The sequence below is a fragment of the Triplophysa dalaica genome, chromosome 18 (genome assembly GCF_015846415.1).
Source record: "Triplophysa dalaica isolate WHDGS20190420 chromosome 18, ASM1584641v1, whole genome shotgun sequence".
In the NCBI taxonomy this organism is placed as follows: Eukaryota; Metazoa; Chordata; class Actinopteri; order Cypriniformes; family Nemacheilidae; genus Triplophysa; species Triplophysa dalaica.
In genome coordinates, this window is record NC_079559.1 from 1,777,951 (window position 1) to 1,802,151 (window position 24,201).

The window sequence follows — 24,201 nt, forward strand, 5'->3', positions numbered from 1 at the left end:
GTAAGGCTCCAGGTGTGTCCCATTCTGCCTGAAAGGTGACACAACAAGAGTCAAGAAAACAACATTTTCTATGTTCTTACAAACATCACAGTTAGCAACAAGACGTCTTGATGGGCTCTACACGCAAGATTTGGCAAAACCACTTCAGTTGTTAGGACATTCGAGTCAAACTGTAAAGCCTAACAAATGTTTGACCCTGAACTTCACCAGCTATAAAAGAGAACAAGGGTTTGAATCACAGGTGCCTCTACTTAACCTGACAATTAATGCAGCTGAAAAAATCTTTAAAATGTCCTAAAGATCTAGTTGCGTCCCAAATGACATACTATACACTGTGCACTTACACTATGGACTCAACCATCTAGTGTGTATGAATTTAAGAAGAGCAGTATCAATCTATATGGAATCCTAAACAGTTTTAGACTAACTGATGCAAGTATAAATGCGTACAGTGTCCGAGACGAGGGCAGATAACGTCAATCTCACAACACAATGCATGTCAATAAAGATCGATTTGTACATCATACATTTAATGTGATTTTTATCTGTTTTGCTCAGCATGACTTCAGTCAGCATTAAATTGAAGCGTAAATACTACAGGAGAACTTTGCTCGGGCAGCGTCTGATAGCTCCGCCTCCCTTCCGTCACGTTAGCGAAACTGCGACCGTTGAGTGCATGAAGTGTCCAAAGTTCCACACGTCATATTTTTGGTTGAATGAGTGCATCATCCGGGTACTTAAAGTGCACTTATTTTTTGCACTACTCGTAACATTCATATTACAAAACCGTGTAGAATAGTGCATAAGTGCGCGATCCGGAACGCAACTTATGACAATATTTCATGCCTTGCTCTGTTAACCTTACAGGCAGCAACAGGATAAATAAATAATGGTTTTCCATTTGATGCATGCACAGATCACAGGAAAACCTCGACCTGAATTATACTCAAAATGTGTGGGACATCAAAAACAGTCCATCCAAAATGTAACTATATGCTTAATACTGAATACAAACTAAAGATTGTTTTATCCAGGCATTCAACATTTTAACATATTCAGTTGACCCTCTCTCCGAATAAGCCTATATAAGAATAAATCTCCGAAAGACAAAATACCTAAAGCAGATGCCTAAGACAGGTTATAAGGTGAAGAGAGGTCTCATGACCCACAGGTTCTTTAAGGCTCTGATCGCTGATCTTTGACTGGCAAGGCCGCCCTACACCACAAGCTACAGGCACGTTGTCTTAGAGGAAAACAACTGTATCACCACTTACGGTCTCATGCCAACCTATCCAAACTGTTTAAGATCAGTACCATCTGTTACTGACCTAAATGTGCCAAATTGGACCAGGTTCAGGTGATAATGAGGGATCTCAGACACCAAGAGAGATTCATGATCACGTTTGGTTGTTAAAAAATGGCAAATTAAACCAAAATGTTACTAAAACAAAACGTTAATAAGCGTTCTGATGATGTTATTAATAAATACCCCATTCTACACGAGTAAACGGTCAAGATCCATTCAGTTTGTCGTGTCTACAATTGATTTAACACTAAGGTTGCACATACAAGTAAGTACTTTGACTAAAGCTGTTTGCTGGGATGCATGCCATTTTGATCGCATTAAAGGCAAAGTGCTCTGTTTGTGGCCTGTTACTCTGTGATGTTTAGCTTTATACGTAAACATTTTTTATCGTATCGCCGTTTCGTCTAGACGAACAAGTCCCCAGTGCACATGTCGTCTTTTCAGTTTTTGGTGCATCTCTGTTGCAGAATTAGCGCCAGCTGATTTTGCAAGTATACTACATCGGTTTTGTTTACGCAACATGTCTTGAGGACGCCGTGTTAATTACGGAATTAAAAGGAAAAAGAAGATTGGATGGGGAAAAGCTTTGGCTTCTGGCTTGGATGTGGATTTATATACTCCAAGTGTTAATATGACGGGTTTCTTTATCAACGCAATTCCCAGAATACCTTTTAGAGTATTGTTGTTGAACCAGGAGACTTAAACAAGAGTTTGCAGTGTCTTTGCCTGAAGACATGAAACCATAAAAATCCAAGTTTTCTCATGCATTAAGGATATAACATTTGAACCCACACAAAAATGCACATGTAACTAGGGATGCAACGATTCACCGTGAGCAGGTTGAAAATCGATTATAATACATGATGATTCAAGTCGGTTAAGACGTTAAAAGAATCGTAAATAATAATTATGCAGCATTACAGAAATAATAAAAGGGTAATTGTTCATCTTTAAATTAGCCTCAACTCATTCTGTAAAAAACTTGTGAATAAAATTGCATTGCGAGATCAGAATCGTGAATCGCATCCTTAACTGAGTGAATCGTTACATACCCACATGTACCAACTTCTAATACAACTTTTAGAAACAGCTAATCGTATTCATTCATCTACAAACTACATTTTATCCAAAGCGACTTGCATTACACCATACATTTGTATAAGAGTATGTGCAATCCCTGGGATTGAAAGCACAAACTTGGCGTTGCTAGCGCTATACCACCGAGCAACAGGAAAGCTGTTGTGTAAATTATGTGTAACAATTTGAGCAAAAGACTGGGAGATCAGGAGATTCTTGTTACACATTTATTGCAATTGGAAAGTAAGGTAACAAAATTATGTTGCCTCTGTATGCTCTGGAATAAAGAGGTACATGTGGTACACCTGCTCTTTACCGCAGTAACTGACAGACCAATAAACAGCGTTTTTACTCTACAGTTTATCTGAGAAGATCCAAACTGCAATAGGGTGTCAGCACAGGCCAGGGTCAGAAGAACAGAACAGAAAAAACCAACGGCCCCAACAAGTATCATAATTGTGGCTTTCTCTGCGGGTGTGCCACTTATGTAAATATTACATATGAACAGATTTAAGCTATGGAATTCAACAACCACACACATTTCTGTAAGCCAATTTTAATCATTTAACAACAAGCGAGACTAAAACCTGACATGGGTTTTTTAAAAGCTGCAGGGTGGTGGAATGAATGTGCTGTAGTCTAGCTGAAAGTCAACTGGAAGAGCCGTCAAAGCAATTGTTCAGTTGCTTTGATGATGAACATAGACAGGTCAGCGTCTCTATTGGATGCTGGTGTGTCCTTCAGGCTACAATATCAAGCTACATTGAGTTCCTTGATTTTATTGAAACTCTGCACATTGAAATCACACACTACTGTAAATGCTGGGATAAACACCAACTCTCTGTCTAGGTAATAAGGTCATGAGATCTTTAGAAGCCCCGAGGATAAGTCTATCCTGATCATCCTGACACAACGCAATCATGGGTAATGTAAGATAGGAGAAACCAGGCACAACACAAATTATAATGTAAACCAGCTAGTGCCTGCGTTCAGGGAGGTACAATCCAACCAGCTTAATTTTATGCATAATTTAAAGTATTTAAACTACAATGAAAAGAACTAGTCAGATGCATTATTCTAGTTTCACAACTTCAGAAACACAATAAAGGATTGCAGGAAATCTGATGGGAATTCGTAACCATTTTATGAGGCGGCTATTTTATAAGAATTCGTAGAAGGAGCATGGTACCAAAATGTACAATTGTTGGAAAAACAGTGAAACCCCACTCCTAAACCAAACCATCACTTGCTTTAAAGCTTATTGTGAAAAATACTTGAATATCATTAACAGATTTCAGGTTATACTACACAGGCCTGTGATCCGAGCAAAGTTCTTGCATACGGAAACCCTTTACAGAATGCAAACGAATAATACATTTCTGAACATAAACTTTGTTCAAATCCTCAACCTTAAGTTTGAGCTAAACTAATAGTAAGGCCTATAAAGTACGCAATGCCAAACTCGAATAAGACAAGTCGTACATGAGCATGTACGGTGTGTCAAAGCCGTTGAGTTATGAAAAGCACATTGTGCATGTGTGCGGCTGGATTAGAGAGTCCATGACAAAACAGAACGAGAACAATGAAAGACAAAAGACTGGAGATGTCTGCGACCGTACGATGTATCTGTGCTTCCTGTAACGCGATCTTTGATCTCACAACAGCTGTGTGTGTATCACAACACGCTCTTTAATGTGGGTCAATAATACCTGCTTAAACACAGTTCAAGAATGCAAGACTGCGAGCAGAAGGCCGGACAGTAAAGCCGCATTGACCCTCATCCGTGACTTTGTTCCAGGTTAAGCCATTCATTTTGACATTGTTAGGCATGTCCCGATGACCAGAGAATACCACAAACTAATCCAGGCAGGACAGGTTAAACGGCTTTAAAATGAGCCAGACGCAGAATGCACGTGTTTGGCAAACAATAACCGTGAAGACAGCTCTTTAATTCATTGTAGGCCTGTATTTGCAGAGCTGGAGTCGGACCCGCTCTTATCTGGAATATCGCTTGTGCCGTCTCTTCACAACTATAAATGTCAATCAAACACAGGGAACAAAGATTAAATACTATTTGGTATTGCGAAACATGTCATTAAAACACAAATATTGCCGGAATGATGTATTGCACTAAAACAAAGGTTATGTCAAAATGTCATAATGAGCTGAATTCCACTAGGAAACAATAAATGTTCATCTTTTGACTTTTGTCCATTACACTTGGTACAAAAATGAGTTTATGGAAAGCCACTTGATTCACTTTAGTTGAGGCAGGTGTAAGTGTTTGGTCAGGTCACGTGTCTAAGTGTTTGTATACAGCATGTGTTCCTCATTGTTCTCAGTAGAAACAGTGATTTTCGAGCGTGCAAACACCTGCCTTTGAGATTTAATGCAAGAGAGAACAACAACAAAAATTAAATAAGGATCAAGGGTTTTACAACAACCTCTTAATTTAAACAGAAACGATCAAAGCTGTGACTGGACTGAATAATGAATTATGTATGTTGACAGAATAACATCTGCTGGCACAACGACTGCAATATGGCTACTTGTGTATGCATGCATGCAACACCCATGCACATTAACACACACATAGATTTATGCATACATTAAACACGTGTGTGTGTGTGTTTCTGTTACCTTTCTGAGGTACTTTACTGATGATGATAAAACAGTCACTCCATCGACGGGATTATGTTTTACTTCCAACTCCTAACGTTTAGTAAAACACATAAAACACCTCAGAATCCTCTCGAAGGATCTATTGATAAAACCAAATGTATCATGTGCGCGTCTCCTCACGAGAGTTTCGCCGTTACGAATCCAGCGCGTGCTGAAACTTTTCTTTCTTTAGAGAGAACCGGGTTTGTTCTTTTCACGGGACAAATTCAGACCTCTTCGACCGTCAGCCTCAGAAAACACAAATCCCGTGAACTGGTTTCTGTATGAAACATGCGTATCTTAAACGCCGTTAGAGCTCCGCGTCGAAGTGAAGATCCTCGTGCGCGCCGTTTCCCGCGGTCTCGTGCGCTTTAAATTTGCTGAGGGTTAGAGGTTCGAGTCCAGAGAACTTTTGCTGTTACTGACTTCATCCATCAGCGTTAAAAACAGAGAGAGAAACATTGTGAAACTACTCATTCACTCACTGATGGACTATCACAGCAAACACACACCTCTCTCTCTCGCTCTCTCTCGCTCTCTCTCTCTCGCTCTCTCTCGCTCTCTCTCTCCTTGGCTGGATTAGCTGGACGTCAACATTCAAGTTTTCGTTCTGCAAATTTGAACACTTTTTGTTTAGTGTTGTAGTATTAAACAAGGTGTTTTAAAAAGTAAAAAAGCCTTCATTTCTTTAATAAAATATGTATTTAAAATGTTTAAAATTTGTAAAATGTATTTGAACTAATAGTTTACCTGCTGCATTTGAAATGCTTTCGAGACACACTCAATTAAAATATAGAAAATACTGTTTTATGAGAAGATTTTCATCGTTATCATCATCTTCATCTCTCTCTTTTCTTCTGGGCGTTTTGAGTAAGACAACATTATGTACTTTATGAGACCCCAAAAATTGCTTTATTATTTTATTTGTGGCTCACACAACATACAGGAATTTGTGTTAAAAAAAGATATGTAAAGTTACAATTTAAATTAATGTTTTTAATTAATTATGTATTTTTTAAATATGCTGAAGCGCTTGATAATAGAAATTTGAAATGGTTTTAAAACAGGAATATAGTTATGAAAAGTTGTTTATTTCATCGATAGAAACACTTTTAGACAAATTTTTTCTTTAAGCTTTCTTTTTTACTTTATACAGCAAATTCAGTTTGCAATTCAATTTACCCCAAATAAAAAATATATATCGGATATATATATATATATATACAACTCTTTAAAAAAAAACCTGTAAATGGTTTTATGAAGTAAATATTGATTTGATTTTTGTGCGTCAATTCATTCAACGGCCACACGGGGGCCACACAACTCCAAAATTGACTCGAGTTCTCTTAAACGTCACATAGATTGACTCTGAAGTTTCCAAAACCACACAATCATGAAACAAACCACTCTATGATTTACAGCAAACTATTTCACCAGAGAATTTCCTTCAGTGGGGAAATTCACATCATGGAAAATAATTACGATCCAGTGGCACGACATTTCACATTGTGGGGATGCGACTCACATCATACCCTGGTCTGCGATTAATTTAAGAAAATGACAAACATGAACCACTTCTGCTTTAGATTTAAAGAAACCACAGGACCGATTGTGCCAAGTGTATTTGTTTAATAGTACACAACAGCAACAGTTGATTTCTACAGCTTGCTTTGAAGCATCGATCTGTTCAGACTGATCCGTAAAAAAACAAAACCCAGAGATTTATAGCAACCTTGACCTGAAAATAATTTTCTGTTAAATACATCAAGAGTTTATTTTGCACCAGTTACTCACTACAGAATACTAATGTAGCAGTGACCTCTGAAGATGAATTCTCTCTGATATAAAATGCTTTTTATTACATGAATAATCATACCGCTTAATGAATGCAAACTACATTCTCAGTCTATGAAGTTGAAATAAAAAGTCATTTGAATTCAGCACACATCAACAGCAGACAGGTGCGTCCCGCTGCATCTAAACCAGGCTCAAATCTCTGACTCCGTGCCCCGCTGTCATCAGTCATCAAAGTCTGGGATGTCATCGTAGGAGTAACCTCGGTAACCCTTGGAAGCATAGTAGGCGATGCGCAGGTGGTAAAATCCAGGGAGGAAAACAAGGATTCCGATGATCAGAACGGGGATGGTGCGATCGCGGTGCTGGGAGTAATAAGAAAGACACAAATGTGAAGTGCATGTGAGGCTCCTGCACAGCTCATAAAGCAAACCACATCTTTTTAATTTCAGACGTGTATAACCTTCGTTTTTCTGCTGAACACAGAAGATATTTTGAAGAATGTCAGAAATCAAACATTGCCCACCATTCACTTTTCACACTCATTCCTCAAAATATCTTGTTAAGTTTTTAAATAGAATTCCCGAGTTTCCATGTAGCTGAACACCTAGCCAAGTAAATACAAATACCTCACAGTAAAAGACAGACTTGGTTGTGTTCTAGATGGGAAAATATATACTACTGTCAAGCGTTATTTTTGGGACTAGGTCATGAAATAGGGCAGACTGAGGGGGGTGGGGGTATCCTAAAAGCTCCATTACCAAATCTGAACACTTTATGGGGATAAACCCATGCGTCAGGTGTGCGCACAGCAGGGGGTAATCTCAATCTCCTGCCACTTCATAAAGTTTGAGATCCCACATTTGGTGAAGTAATCCTAAATCAACACATTTAAAATGAACAAATAGGATTTAAAATTAATTTAGGTTGCGTTCAGGATTCCCACACATTTTAACCAACGACACAGAGTTTTCTATTTTTCAATTATAAGTAGATTAGGATCTAACATGCACACAAAGGTTATCAAAAACCTAAGAAGATTTTTGGTGTCTGTAGTGCTTGGAACTTCACATAAAACCAGCTGACAATGTCACCAGAAGGTTGTTTTTCAAAACACACTACATGAACGTACACTGGACTGTGTGAACACAAATCACACCTCAACAGACAGATAACAGTGACATGATCTCAAAAACGCCAGATCATGAAAGAAAAACTTAAAACGTGGTATGACACTCACATCGTTCACTTCGAAGTATCCTGCTAACAGGAGAGAGCCGATGATGATCAGTATGGTGCCGATGAGGAAGAGGCCTGTTGCCAGGGCGATGGCTTTATAAGGGACTTTAGGTGGGCTCCTCTTAAACTAAGAAAAGAGAAATAACTTGCACATTGTCTAATAGACAAATTGACAGACAGACACACAGACGAGCATACAGACGAAATAATTTCAGAATTGATTAGAGAAGCACAGAGCAATGTGCACTAGAAAAAAGCTCTAAAACTTTGATAAGAGACAGACAGACAGGCATACTAATGATTCTCTGAAATGGATTCATATTAAAATGAATTAGACTCAAGTGCATTAAAAGCCTCCATCTCTCTCTCTCTCTCTCTCTCTCTCTCTCACCTGGAGATCAATGTATCCATCATCATCGCTCGCCAGTTTGGAGTATCTCACCCCAGAGTTCGTCATGTTTCGAGGTGCCATCTTTCCTCCTGAGTTCATATTACAAGCACTTGTCAGACTAGTCACTAGTCTATAACATCTATTCAGACACAGAAATGATGTTCAACGTACCAATTTTATGAAAAGATATTATGAATCTGTTTTCTTTAACTGTTTTGCATCCTAAATTACCTTGATCCTGAAGAATCTTCGTCAATTTCACACGACGTAGTAACAAGGGAATTGTTTTGTACGTGCCTTAAAATCAATGGAGTCACTCAAAACTAAAATGTCACGTTCATGTCATTTTTCGACTGCCTTTGATAGAAGCGAACTACGTTTGTGTTTACAACGCGAACGCTTCCGGGTTTGAAATCACGCACGCGCCCTCTGCGTCAGTCCTCCGATATCCCGCGCATGCGCTTTGCTGACGTTTACAACGCAACGCCACAGGAGGGAGCTACATTATAGAAAACATATTATACTCGTTAATTAAAATTGTGTGTACATGATATCTATAATTAAGCAAAAAAAATAATTTGGTCTGTTTAACACGCCCCATGATGCTCCTAAAATATACAATTGGGGTTAAGAGTTAGAGCAAAAGAAAGTCAACAAAACAGACGTTATAATATAAAGGATTTATCAGTGATATATCACCCAATGAAAACAAATAAATTAGCATTTATAACAACGTTAATTTAACAATTAATTTGAATGTATTTAAATTAGTTTTTTAAATTACAAATATGAATGAGAGTTCTACATGAAGCGTTTGATTCCAAAATGAGATGACTTACTTTTTTTTGTTAATCATGTTTTTTATTATGTTATAATTTTTTGTTGTGTTTTATTGTGTTCGTGACCTGTTTTTTTGTATTTATTCTTAAATCAAAACAAACCAACTGCAGTTTAAGTGATATTAATTGGAATTCACAATATAAAAACATGATTTTGGAAAGATCTTAAAAACTGAGTTATCTCATTTTTTAACAAAACTCTTCACATGTTCATCGACATTAACATATGTAGTTTTATTGTCTTTCTATATGTAACTCATGCTCAATCTAATACTAGCATGGTAAATATATGATATTTAAACATACTTTTTTATATTTTACAAAAATGTATTTACCACCCAATTGCTACTTAAATATCCACTGTGGTTGTGTAAATATGCATTATATATATATATAATGATGTCGCAGAATTAGGAATTAAAGTGGTTGCATTGAATTGCACGTCACTACCTCTTGACACGTACCCAAAAGTGCTGTGGTGATCCCACGATGCACGCCACTGTCCTACCAAAATATGTGTGGAAAAAAGCAACATCATTGTATATTGTCCACAATAAAAAAAATGCTTATTTTTCCACAGGTTTCTGTCACCGAAAACACTGAATGAGACGGCTGTTGCATTACGTGTCTTGTACAACAGTAGATGAATTCATTGTTTTCCTCATGCGTATATGTCTGTGTTGAAGGTTACTAATGAATTAATTGTTTTTTTCATGCGTGTTTGTCTGTGTTGAAGGTTACCGAGTGGCATTGAGAGAATGTAAAGAAATGACTCATCGTGACGTCAAATTGAAGACCTGACATGAAGCTTGCAGGAAACAACAAATCAAGTGAACACCCCTCATCTTACAAGCTCCACCAATTAGCACATTTAAAACATTATCTTTTTTTCCACATAAAAAATCACCTCCCTTCTAAAATCACATGAACACAAAGTCAAAGGAAACACGACCCACGCTTAATAAAAAACAGGTTCACTTGTGACAAGAATGGTTTGTGCCAACAATGTGTCTTGTGCTGTGATTTCTTGGCTGCCAACAGCACAAAACTGTCAACGTTCAATTCTTCATGACTTCATGACCAATGTCAAATCTGGGTCCTGATGCAAAACTTGTTTTGTACTATAGGCACGCAATATACATCACACAATGGAAAGTCAAAAAAATGAAAACACATCCTCAAAACACAGCAGCATTGTATAATATATTTGTTTTTGATTATATGCAATCCAATGGGATTGAACCCATGACCTCGACATTACTATTCCCATGCTCTAACCGCTGAGCCACAGGAAGGTTGCACTTGCAACAAGACAAAAACAATGTGTCATGAAGTTTAATCCATTAAATTGAAAAGTGGCTTTCAACCATTTGTTCTCTCTTTTTTTCAAGGATTAGGGGGTTAATTCAAGGTCCTGGTCGACAGATCATTTCATAACACCTGATGTCAGCGACGAGTTTGGTAATAGCCCCACTCCACTCTGATACATTAGTGTTATTTACACCATCTCGACCGGCACCCCAACACGCTCCACTGCACCATGAACCAGCAGAACGGGGGAAAAAGTTCACTTTCACAAAAGAAGTCAATATATGGATTGTGATGGAGGTTGGGGGTCTTATTTTAAGACTGTGAGACAGAGGGCTGCGGGTATCGATTTAGATGCTAAACCACTGATCCGTCACATCTTTCACCGTGGGCGTTATCTGTGCTCTGGGATTTGCTGTCGTGTCTGTTGTCTTGACCACGTTTAACCGTTTGGTGTATGTTTGTGGGTAGTCGAAAGGTAATCAGATAGGAATGAAAATAAGTGCCTAAATAAGTTTTTTTCAAACATATTTATAGGTCAGACAGAAGCTATGGTTTACTGTGTTGTCCTGCTGTATGCCCCTCATGATAACAGCCCCTGATAAGCATCAGTCATTTATCGCGGGGGTCGATTGAAAGAAAGGTGTCCAAATGATTTTTTGGCATCTACGTAATTAGCTTCATGATGTAAATGCCGGCGTGACGTTTACTTGCTTTTCTTCTTACAGATCTTTGAAACACCTCATTTCTCAAGTTCATGACATTTTACAGCAGTACAATATAAAACAATACAGAGTGCAAAGTAAAACACAATTAAGATGATGAAAACAGTGATTATTTACAATAGAGTATATTTATATATACAAAAGTATCTAAGCAAAGTATTTCTGAAAATATTATATTCATGTTATGTAAGGCTTCATGCCACCTCTTTTTCACACTGTAAAAATGCATTTTTATTCAAATCGGCATAAAAAAATTGGAAGAGTCAGACAAATACAAACTCAAGATCATATAAGACGATCTTTAAATATTATGAATCAAATAGTCAAACATAATATTGAATCTTAATGAGTTGGACTGGATGCCGAGAAGGTGTTCGATTCAGTTGGAATTTCTATTTATGGTCAATGATTTGGATTGAATGACTCAATATTAAAGTGTTTCAAGCATTATACTGTATGATAAACCGCTGGCAAGAGTTAAAGTAATTGGTGTTCTTTCCAAACAGTTTTCTTTTAAATGTGAAACACATCAAGGCTGCCCAATATGGCTTTCACAGATGATATTCTGGTATACTTGAAGTGGCCAACCATTGGTGACCGGATGGGCGTGTCTAGCAACGCAACAAAGTTGAGAAATCTTCAACTCCATGCAAATGAAGAGCGAATTTCAGAAGCGACAGACAATAACTCAACCATGGAAAATATCAAAAAACATCATTCATTAAAAAAACTCTAAACACAACAGATAACAAACAGTAACAACGATATTAAAGCATAAATTAAGCCAGCAAGAACTAAAACACTAATCTTTAAAAGAAAAACAAATACGAAACACAGAATTGAACATGCTGCAATGCATCTTGGGAACTTTAAAACTCTTGCAATCTTGCTTGTTCAGAATAGATTGTTTTGTAAATTGGGCAAACTTTCTTACGCATTTTGGGCAAAAACTGATTAGACCATTGGTGCGTTTATGCAATCCATCATATAGATTGAGATGGAAAGAACTAGAAACGTTTGTATCACTGGAAGTGCCTGCACGGGTAGCTTTTGGAGACATGGACCTATTAAATAAATTATTGATGGTAGATAATCCATAGTATCTTTAAGAATCTGGAAGAAACGTGTGGAATTATGCAATCTAAAGGACTCTGTGGTACTGCCAGGTTGGTGTGCACAGAGTTTGTACCCAATGAATCAGATAACAGGTTTAGAACTGGATTAGAAAAGGTTTAACTGCATATTACACATTTATGGATAAAGGGAAACTTCGGAGCTTCCGGAAGATTAAAGAAAATTCTGAGCTGGAGAACCAAGATTTTTACAGGTACCTACAAGGATCATACTAAAAGAGATGAATCAAAGGAATAAGAAGGTGGGATATTGAAGGTTTATTTGTCAGCCTATGAATCACAACCCTGTAAAATGTTGTATCAAAATCGTATAGTGCATTTAAAACAAACTAAATCGATAGGCTCATTATGTATAAAAGAGAGATTGGAGCGTGATGGAAGCTTGAACTTAAGCCTTTCAGTAGAGGACCGGGAAACTGCATGTGAGTCACAGTGGAATATGACACACTACTTGTTCTGGAGGAGTTAGGGTATCGTTTGTTTTTTTCACAATGCATATCCTTAAAATATTTTCTGGAGCTGACCTTCCATGAACTTATTCTTGCTTAAGATACATAAAAGTTTAGAAAGTATTTTTAATATATAAATTCCTTGTACCTATACGTTTAATTCCCAATGATTTCCTGAATAAGTTTAGAATTTTGACAGTTGCAAGCAAGAAGGCAATTAAATGGCTGTAAGCAGTTTCACCTACTCAGAAGGACTGGATTGATAAAGTGTATGATCTTTTTTCATGCAAAACTTTAAGACTAAAATCCCAATTGTTTTCTGTCTAATGGGAACGTTGGTTTAAATACATATCTCCTATAAAGTCAACACGCAATCAAACTTAGTCAAAACAAATTCTTAGTGTTTTACACAGATGTGTAATGATTATTATAAATGATTTATCAGTGCACACCATTATTTTTTAGAATTTTATTATGGAGATCTCTTGATGATGAACAACTCCCTCGTAACATGTGTCTGTATCAAATCAATTCTTCACCATGTGACATCAGCAACAAAAAAGAGGTAGGACTATACTGACTGTCCAATGGCCAGGCATTTTAACCCCTCCCCTCCAGGTCCAAATGACAACAAACCAATCAAAAAGGGAAGGGCAAAATAAAGCCCTGCCCCTACGTTTTTTTTCTTATTTCAGAAGCCGTTTCACTCGGATACACGGTACGGAAAAGAAGTCAATCGCAACTTCCGTTTCATGGTGACTTTAAGATCAGATTTTGCGTAACTAAATTACATTTAAGGATAACCTATATGATTTGGTGCAGACACATGTTACGAGGGAGTTGTTCATTACCCAAGAGATCTCCATAATACACATTACTAAATAAGAAGTTATATGTAAATAAGAAGGATCATTTGGAGAAAGTCTTCTGATACATTCATAAAACCTTATATTACTTGTCGTGAATGTTTATGTTTTACCTTTGCCAATGGTACAAAATTATCTGTGTATGTGATGTTGACTGTTGTTGACTAAAAAATGCAAAAAAAAAAAAGAACAAACACGGCCTTTATTTATAAATAAATAGCTTAAAATGTATCTAATGTTTGCTGTACGATAAACGAGGTTTGTATTTGCATTATGGTATTTATTTGTGTTCACAGAACTGTCATGAAAATAATGTTATTTGGGGTCAAATATGATGTGATCTCGGCTTTGTGAGAGTGTTTGCACGTTTATTGTAATATGCAGACAAAATAATAGTGTTTGCTTTCATTATTTCTTATTGCTTTTTATACAGTCACATCATCTCTGCACACAATGTCCTCCATTTCATTAATGCAAGGGAATGAAAATAACCTTCAGGGTAAGTAATAGCTATTTGTGAGCGTTCAGCATTTTTTAGATCATATATTCATGCACTCACAGCTGCAGGGTTGAGGTCTCGATAATTCTATTCTGAAGACTTTTATGCCATTTTATATAGAGAACAGAAAATGACTATTGCTTAAAAGCCGATATATTATACGGTGTACTGTTGTGCCATGTCACTGCGGATAGATCTTATCTGGTCTCCTCAACACCCTGCTTTTATGTGTGTGTGGTCAAGAATAAATGAGTATATATGTCTGGGTGGTCTGCAATAAAAACAGCAGGAAAAAGTTAATCCCATGCTCCATATAACTTTCCCTACTGTGCTGAATAATTTATACAAGCCAAGGAATCTCTAATACTGCCCATCACTGCTGAGAATATAAACCTGCCACCCTGACAGCGCCCCCTACAAACACGATGCTTGGCAAAATGAACCATGGTTTTACTATAGTAAAAGTGTTTTGTGGAAGTTTTACTGCAGAGTCATGGTTAGTTTGTACTTACTATATTTGAACTAAAGGAACCAGGTGATTTTTTTAAAGAAGCAATGCAGAGACTTAGTGGCATCTAGTGGTGAGGTTGTAAATTGCAACCAACGACTCACTCCACCACTCACGTGCACTACGGAGGCTCTCACAGGACAAAGATGTCATTGCGTATTCTGCGGAAAGAGATCATGTATTACGTTTCTCTGAAAGACGCTCTAGAGTTTATCCGTTTAGAAACAACATGGAAGATTCCATGTAATGGGACCCGCGGTAAATAGCTCATTCTTAACATAACGCTTCATTATGTAAGGTCTTTATGCAACTCTGATGGCATAATTAGGCTATTGTATCATTTCTGTCAAAAGATCTTCCAAAAAATTGCACACTGGACCTTTAAGTGTCATAAACTTTTAAAACCTATAAAATTAATTCTGGTTATTTGTAACCAATGCAAGACTTCTAAGTTGTAATATTATGTAAAAAAATGTCATAAAGTACAATCATATGAATTTTAACCCTGAATATTTGAAGCTTTGGAGTGGAGGTGATTTTTTTAGTCTGTACTCTATAAGGCCAATTTCATCAATTTAATTGGTCGGTGGAGGAAATGCCAAAGGCTTCAAGCAGACCGTAACAGAGGTTGTAAACCTGATCTGCCTTTATATTCATGCCAGGAGACAGCATCTCTTCACGTGTCTGGTCTCTTTTCTGATGAGCTTAAAGGGCCGCTATCCCAGAAAATTCACTTTAAAATGTTTATCTACCAGAAATTGAGTCGGCAGCGTGTGAGCAGAAACACCCTGTTATTATTCAAATCCATATATTCTTCTTTTTGTAATCTCCTCTAAACCACAACAGTGACACAGAACAGGCTGTTGGGGATCCCCTAACAATCTGATGTCACATTGTTTATGCCTGCCCATTACCGCTCACAGACTCCGCCTTGTGAGCGCTTATGTCCATCTTCAGCCAGAGACACGCTGTCACCCATTTTCATGCAAGAGCAGATGTAGCCACTAGCCAGTGACAAAAATGTCTAAGAAACAACAAATGCGTGCTGTTGTTCAATGTAAAATGGAACATAAAAGGAGGTCGGGAGGAGACCTTTCTGATGAGCCCGGAGATATTAACATTTTAAAAAGTCCCTGGCAGGACGATGATGACTTAGCGTTCGGGAAGAATTAACTTTTTCCGGATCAACAAGCCAACATTCACCGGTCCACATCTCCGGTGCGGAAAGACTAGAGAAACGAGCCAGGACTCGTTGGAAAGGTCTCTACCAGGGCGTTTGAATGACACGGACCGTTAGTCGATGCAACCCCTAAGTTCGGGAGCGATGAGGTTACACAAAAATTGCTACTCACAACGTAATAACACCTGGTTGCTGATCTTTACATACATGTTTGTCATATACAAGCACTCTGAATACATGTTTATGCCTATATCCGTGTTTATGTCTGTTAGTAATATGCACATGATTAATCATCAATAGACGTTTATGAAAAAGGCATTAAGGTGATTTTTATTGCAGTTAGTGTATAGTTTTTCTTTGGACAAGGCTTTACAGACGTAATTGCGCTTTCCGCCATATTGCTTGTCTTGATGTCATCCAAAGCACATGTGTAAGCGCTCCTCCTCATATTTTGAATACGGGGAGGGGAGCAGAAGCTCATTTGCATTTAAAGAGACATACACAAAAACGGCGTGTTTTCCATTGCAGACAGATATGGCCATGTTCAACATATTGTAATGAAAGATATGTGGGTTATTTTGAGCTGAAACTTTACAGAGAAATTCTGGGGATACCACCAACTATTTTTACACTGCAGAAAACACCTGGATTAACGGCCCTTTAATGGTTTGCTTTGAAGATGCTGTCGACGTTTTTTGCTTTGTCTAACTGGGAAAAAATTATTCAGTCTGTTTCCTTTTCCATTTCGCCTTCCCTTGAAGATTTAGTGTGATGTCGCAAATGCGGGTACAGGTTGTTCTGGCAAAGTGTTTTATAATTGCTGAGGTGGTTTCATTTTATTTGCTGTTACAGCCTGGTGGGTTTATCTAAAGGATTTGTCATCATTAGCAAGAGCAGTTTATAAAAGCATCGTAAGGTCAAGAGGCTGCTACTTTGATGTTTTCGGTTAAAGAACTAAAGGGATACGAACACACGCACGTTTCCCAAGAGTACTTAAATGTGGGTCAGGGTCCTGCAGAAGCCTCTCAGTGATTAAGACTGAGTTTATTAAACAGCAATGAGACGGCTGTAGAGAGAACTGAAGGAGTCATTGGGGGGGATGGAAAGTCCTCAGGTGAGTTAAAAAAGATTAATGCTTCTTTTGATATATTTCATACTTTATACAGAACATAGATACAAACTCAATGATACCTTCACTGTAAACAAAATATCTGTAAAAATATAGAAATTTTCTGGCAGAAATAAACTGTAAAATAACAGTTTTCCCTATAAAGCGGCCAGTCTGAGGCGCTATTTTAGGAAACGAGATGGAGGACTTGTTGAAAACTACATGTTTTCCACTTTTTTCTTGTTGTCTTTTTCTGTAATTAAAAAAAATACATTAAAGAAATCATAGTAAAATTCAGTTTTTTTCAAGTTATATGTGGATAATCTGTAAAAAGAACAGATGTTTTTTACAAAGAGATGAAATCTCTTCAATGTCATGATTGTTTTTCTTAGACAAACGCTAAAAAATGCAGCTAAAACAAGACTTTTTTTGTGTTACTCTAACAAACGGTTGGATTTGTCCATATTTTACCCAACCATTGGTTAAAAGCCAACATTATTAGCCTTCAGAATGGGAATAAATGCAGTTTCCAGTAATCCAACCAGTCTCCTCTGGAGATGCATCCCAGACTGTATCAAAATGTGCTCAGATTTGCCAGATATCAACTTGACGTGAACTTCAACATTTGCCATAAAATGCCATCCACGTGTTCCTAAACCGAAGGAGTCTAAAGAAATTCTGTCCGTGAACATGGCCCATAGTCGTCATCATAAGAGCTCTGGAGACTCCGCGCCCTTACACCGAACTCATTAACTTCCTCACCTTCACTGCCCGGAGGAAAATGTTATTTTTCTCTAAACATAGTTCAGGAGATGTGGTGGAGTTAAAGTTGTGTTTCAAGTATTAACTCCTTTTCAGATGGTTCTCCCGGATAGGTCAAATAAAAACATACACAAATGAAAATGAAATTGTTGAAACACATAAAGAGTATGGAGGTGTAAATGAACGTAGATTGAAGTCAAATAATCTGGATTTGTTTAAATTTGATGATTTCATATTGAGATCTTCAATAATGTTGACTTTTGATTGCAGATTTGACAAATTTGAGCTCAGTTTGACACATATGAAAGATTTCCTCTTTTTCTCTGAAGAAATATCTGAGACTACAGCAAACATTTCCATTTGCAAGCGTAACCTCAATAATATGTCCATTTGTAATATTATATTGAGATGAAAGAGATTTCATTTGTGATTTTTCTTTCATATGGGACACTTCCTTGGACACTATCTTCAGGACACTTTTTAACAATCATTTTAAACACATGCCTAAAAAAAATTATTTGCACCAACCTGGCACAACTCCTGATGTTAAAACAATTTCTTTATACTGTTGATGATAGCTGCATTTTATGAAGCTTCTAGTGATTCATTTGTTGAAACCTAATATAGAAGGCATGTCATTATTTTTATGCCCTATAGTATAGATGCATCTATGTGTTCTGTACGCACCTGTCAGAGCATTGCTATGCATGCATCTAAAAGCATGTGTGGCTGTGTGTGTGTGGTATCTAATTTATTCAGTTGTGTCTTTGAACTTTCATTCTCTGTTTCATCCATGATACACTGGCCAGATGTATTTATTGAAGCACTGTACGCTAGCTCATGTTAAACTCCTGTCCAAACTCACTGAGTTCACTGTCAATATGTGACCCTGAACGATTTTGGGTCAAAAAAAATTTATGGGTCAATCATCTGAAAGTTGAATAAATATGCTTTCTTTTGATGTACGAGTTGTTAGAATAGGACAATATCTGGTTGAGATACACCCGTTTAAAACTCTGGAATCTGAGGGTGATAAAAAATCTAAATATTGAAAAAATTGCCTTTGAAGTTGTTCACCAGGGGGAACTGTAGCAGAACATCCACTCACCAAAATAAAGTTTTGATATATTTAAGGTAGGTACTTTACAAAAATATCTTTTTGGATCATGATGTTTACTTAATATCCTAATGACTTTTGGCATAAAAGAAAAATCAATCATTTTGACCCACACAATGTATTTTTGGCTTTTACTAAAAATGTTCCCATGTTACTTTAGACTGGTTTTGTGATCCAGGGTCACATATGAACAATGAATTTCAAACCTAAACTGTGTCTTTGTTAATCTCATTAATTTTAGCAAAACGATAAACTCACACTGCAGCATGAATTAAAAGAACTCCATCACTCTGCAGCATTACAATACATATACCTGTGAGATCGGTAATTGGATGGATCGTTTGTACCTAAAAATGTAATGTTTCTTGTTGGATATATGGCACCGTGACATTTGCCAAATGTGTGATTTTTTTCCCACTGAGAGCCAAAATTGCCACTCTTAGGTACAAAAACCTTTTTGAACACTACAGCTTGTCGCTCATGACTGTGATCTTGTTTTTGTGTCAGTACTGTACATTATCAAATCAGTTGCTTTCAGACAATGTCAAGGCTGATAAAGGATTAAAAATTGCTTGAAATAATAAATAATCCTTTACACCCTGATGTCATTTCAAACCTTGTTGATGCATCTTTCCATTTAGAGAAAATATATTCACTTAAATAGATGTTTTCATTAGACGCCTGCCCCCAATTAACTTCTGGTCTGCGTTTGGTTATAATATTACAATTACATTTTTATCATTTTACATTTGATATATATTATGACTTTATATTCATATTTTATGGTGTGTTATTTGTATTGAATTAAAATGAAACTACTCATCAATTATTGATCTGAGGTCTACGAGGAAAATACGTTTGGACCACATTACTATTGTTTATGTTGTTATAGCTGATAGTATTTGGGAATGAATGCTGTTGACCTGGTGGGGAAAAGTTAACAATGACAACATAAATGTTATTTTTGTATGAGTAACCATTTAAAGTGATGGTTCACCCCAAAAAAAACATTTTATCATCATTTATTCAAGAAGCTACTTTGAGAAATGTCTCAGTGGTTTTGTGTCCATACAATGTACAGCCCCACTATTGAAGTATTTGTTTTTCAACATTCTTCAAAATATCTTCTTTTGTGCTCCGCAAGCAAGGTTATTTTAGTTTACTAAAGTTATAATATTGAAAACTTTTCCGTTTGTTGAAATAAAATAAAATATTGACCCCAAAATTATGGCAAAAACTTAAATTAAATAAAAATTGAAGGTTTCCTCAAGCTAAACATAAATAAGTTAAAATCACTAAAATAAATATATGGATAAATATTTGGATAAATAATGGATAAATAAACAAAAATCAAAAACTTAAATTAAATAATAGATTTACAATATAGATTAAACTAAATAAAACAAAAATCAAATAACTATGCTGTGCAGAAGAACAACGCTATACATGTTTGGAATGACATGAGTGTGAATAAATGATGACAGAATGTTATTTTTTGGGAGGGGGGTAAACTATCCTTAACATAATTCATTGTTAACACTTGCATGAGGCTCATGCTTTTCCTTTCATTAACTTTTAACGGAGAGACGTCCCCTGAAAAATGATCCCCCGTGTTGTGAAAACCTTAGAAATTTCTGCCTTCAACTGTTCTTCCGAAAAGTCACCTTAACATCAGATAATTGCTCATCTGACAGCATCTCAGGAGTGGAGGTTTTCAGAGATGGGGTGAGCGTGTTATACGTGAACACACACATACACACACAACACAACACTCACTCAACATTCCTGTTACCTTTCTGCTCGCGTAAACCTGAAAATAAATGAACTTCAAAATATCAGGGTGGAGGATCTCTCCGCTCGGGATGAACCTTGCTGATTTCTCTGGCTTGGTAAACATCAGGTATTCTTTAGGGAATAGTAAACTAAACAATACTGGGGTAGAAAGGTCTCTGAACGAATACCCCTCAATCTGTACAGGTCACAGTTTCAGGAAAAGTAAAGGTCCTATCACGGCTCATCCCATCATGCCATGCCATTTCGATTCTTCTGTATGTAAATGCTATGGAGGGATCACTTAAATTCATTTAAATGGATTATTTAGATTAAATGTACTACTGTAATTTTTCCTCTTTTTACCGTCCCATGACGTTTGTGTAAGACAGGGATATTTAAGAATATTTGCACTGCTTTTCTATATTATGAAAGCGCACCGTGACCGCAGGTTGTTGAGTTCAATTAGAAAAAAAGGAAATCCCATTTTGTGCTCCACAGAAGAAAGTCATACGATTAGTCTGAAAGGTTGAGAAAAAGAGAAATGTGCTTCCGGCGCTTTATATTTCCACCACACTATTAAAAACCTTCTTTCTTTTTCTGAGGATGATACCTGTTCTTACGTTCAGTATCAAGAACTATTTATTCAAATCGCTCTCCGCCGTTTCCTCCCTGCCATCTTTTGCTCGACAATTGAATGAATCAAACGCAGATGTTGATGGATATGCACACAGATCAGGGTGTGTGTGTGTGTGTGTGTGTATCGATTGCACCGAGACCCTCAACAGCAATCATTTTCTTAAGATGCTCCCCCTCTCTCTTCTCACATCTAAAGCTATTTCTGAGCAGCGATTTAGGAGGTATATACAACCTAAGAGTTGTCATGGTGATTTAGACTCATGAGGTGGAGATAAAGCAATACCTTCCTGAGGCGGAGGAGGGTACGATGAATGACAAAGAGGAGAATGAGAGACTTCGAGCAGGAAACGCCGTCGCTGGAGGGCACGAAAATGTCCGGACAAATACAGACGGAGCATTATGAGCTGTGCACTATAATATGAGACTGATAAATGTACTGTATGTGTGTGTGTGTGAGAGTGTGAAAGGAAGAGAGAAATACCCGACAGAAGGACAAAAGGGCGATCCGTCAGATAAACACATGCCCTCTAATATAGTCCAGTCCGCGGTGGCGGCACGTCGCTCAGAAAGAGGCTTTGTGATCTTAATGCTTTTGAGTCCACCTGGGATTCCAGTGCTTACCTGGACCCTCAAAGAAAGAAATATTATTTCATCTGACATGTGACATCTGAAGAGCAGAGCTACACTTCATATCAAGACTGCTATAAATATACTATAAATCAAAATGAAATCATAAAATCTATATAGCTCGGGTGTACTTTAAGTCACTTTCGATATAAAATCCTGCAAATGTGTAAATGTTAAAAAACTATCTTTTCTAAATCCAACCAGTGTTGTGGATCTCTGATGCAATATTACAATTTATTTTCAATATTTTAGATCATTCAAATATTTTTACTTATTATAAAACAATTATTGTATAGGAAGGTGATGTGCTCTTGTCAGCTACTATGGTGGCCAGAACATTTTGTATATAATATTTCTGATTTTATATGATCTGTCATGGATCATCTAAAAGGACTATTTTTAAATGATGCATTAAAAAAATCAACAGACTCGACCAAATACCCCGCCCTTTGCGAATTGTGCATGCTTTGTTCCTAACTTATATTTATTTAAACTCAGCCATCATTCGCAGAGTTTGTTTAAAACCTCTTAAGTGATACAAAACTGATCCAAAGTCAGTGTGAAGCGACATCCAGAAGCAGTGATGTTCGCCACTGTTACTAAGACAACCAGAAGCAGGAACGCCTCCCAGCCATCTCACAGAAAGAGACGGGCGATGCAGTGTCAAAGTCGCTGGCATTGTGAACGTCCGCTAGACTCTGGTCAGCTTAATTATGCACTATGATGCTTAAAATACCATCTAGGTAGGCAGCGGACTATGTTTGGAAGACGGCTTCAGCAAGTTTCGGAGTGGGTGGACAGCACATCAGCATCTGTGTAACTCAGGCGACCGTCACACAGACAAGATATTTCAAAACAACCGGCTGGTCACGCATGTTGCTCATACTAGTGTTAATTGACATCAACAAACCATTAACCCAGAATACTAACCCTGGAAACGCTTGAAACCGTTTATGCTAAGAACATAAAATGTTAAACATAAAACATAACAATTTTCGCAGGTGCATGATAAATCCTGTGACGAAAATCCCATGAGCTGAAAGAGAGTCCAGAGTCACATCTGCAGACCAGATGATTGTACAATCTCAGAACCGCTCAGCAGCACACTGTTGTGAAGGAAAGGGCAAAAAAGAACATAAAATCCATTTTACTACTCAGAAAAATAATGTCCGTACTCCCAATATAATGTGACCACTAACTTTAATGCCAATATCCAAGGATTTATGTTAAACAGACATCAAATAAAGGGGTGATTTAACGCTGTTTCGTGCATTCTGACTTCTTTACACTGTTAAACGCGGTTGCCTTTTCATGCTTAACATGGTCAACTTGTCAAAAAACGAGTTGGACGTATTACGTAGTATTTCTGTGCTCGATACACTCCCTCAAGGTTCGTATAGGTACCTGAAAGTTTTTTCGAACATGAAAAACCGTTACATCACAACTTTTCTTAGTCCCTTACTGGGCAATTCTCCCGGAAAAGCACGGCCACGGCAAGGCGAAAGAAATTGCCCGACGAGCGATAGGAAGACCCGCTAACCATCAAGATTGGCCGCGTTGTGTCAAGATTGGCTGTGCCGTGGGCATGCAGCTCGCTACTCCTGCAATAGTGAGAGAAGTTGAGGTGTGATTGTTTGTTCACTGCATTTCAGTGATGGATGTTATATAAACGGTGGATATAACGCTGGATTTGGAGATTGATTGAAGCTGATATGGAGCCGTCCCAGCACTAAAAGTTGTCGGACATGAACCGAACGCAGTAAGTGAAACTAAGTCATATGTCTGTGTTTTTTTGGCAATCGGCGTTTACGTGCATATTGTAAACAACACAAACATATAAGTGTATCAACAGTTATGCAGGGATAATGCGATGATGTATTGTGTGCTCGTGATTTAGTTCCTCTCCCCGCACACCCCTGTATCTCTCTTTTATAAATGTGATCAAACTAAATACTCTCTTGGTCAATGATGTTATCCCTTAAAACTGCTTTTAGCTTGTGCTAGACTATTAAAAACACCACAGAAATAGAAACAAGAGCAGATTAAGAGCAGATAAAAGAATGGGTTTTAGGAACGAAACAGACACAACTAAACCAAAAAAGTCAAATCCATGAACTTATTTGGTCGAAGAACATTAGTTTATATACTGTATGTGTTTTTATACAGATTAGTTTAAATGTGCCAGCCTGACCTGTTTTTTTTT

The 24,201-nt window shown here is 37.3% G+C and overlaps 2 protein-coding genes across 4 annotated transcripts in view; both read right to left on the reverse strand.

The window, feature by feature from the left end:
* Positions 1-5,544, reverse strand: part of igsf9b (immunoglobulin superfamily, member 9b) — a 32,825-nt gene extending 27,281 nt beyond the window's left edge. Inside the window, exons 1-2 of one of the 2 annotated variants that reach the window (XM_056730050.1) lie at positions 5,186-5,544; positions 5,024-5,095 (exon numbers count right to left, since the gene is read on the reverse strand). The gene's annotated coding sequence lies outside the window, so the exon portion shown is untranslated. Of the gene's footprint in view, positions 1-5,023 lie in introns of both variants that reach the window. The other variant, XM_056730051.1, reaches the window with a different exon arrangement.
* A 1,109-nt stretch (positions 5,545-6,653) lies between these two features.
* On the reverse strand, positions 6,654-8,893 carry tmem230b (transmembrane protein 230b). Of its 2 annotated transcripts, none has more exons than XM_056773196.1 (4): positions 8,700-8,893; positions 8,469-8,557; positions 8,079-8,204; positions 6,654-7,203 (listed from the first exon to the last, which is right to left on the reverse strand). In XM_056773196.1, the coding sequence occupies exons 2-4, from the start codon at positions 8,547-8,549 to the stop codon at positions 7,063-7,065; spliced, it is 348 nt and encodes a 115-aa protein (XP_056629174.1). In that variant the 5' UTR covers positions 8,550-8,557; positions 8,700-8,893; the 3' UTR covers positions 6,654-7,062. The 2 variants fall into 2 exon arrangements, with proteins under 2 accessions (XP_056629174.1, XP_056629173.1); XM_056773195.1 differs by having other exon boundaries at positions 8,469-8,607.
* Positions 8,894-24,201: the final 15,308 nt, after the last annotated feature.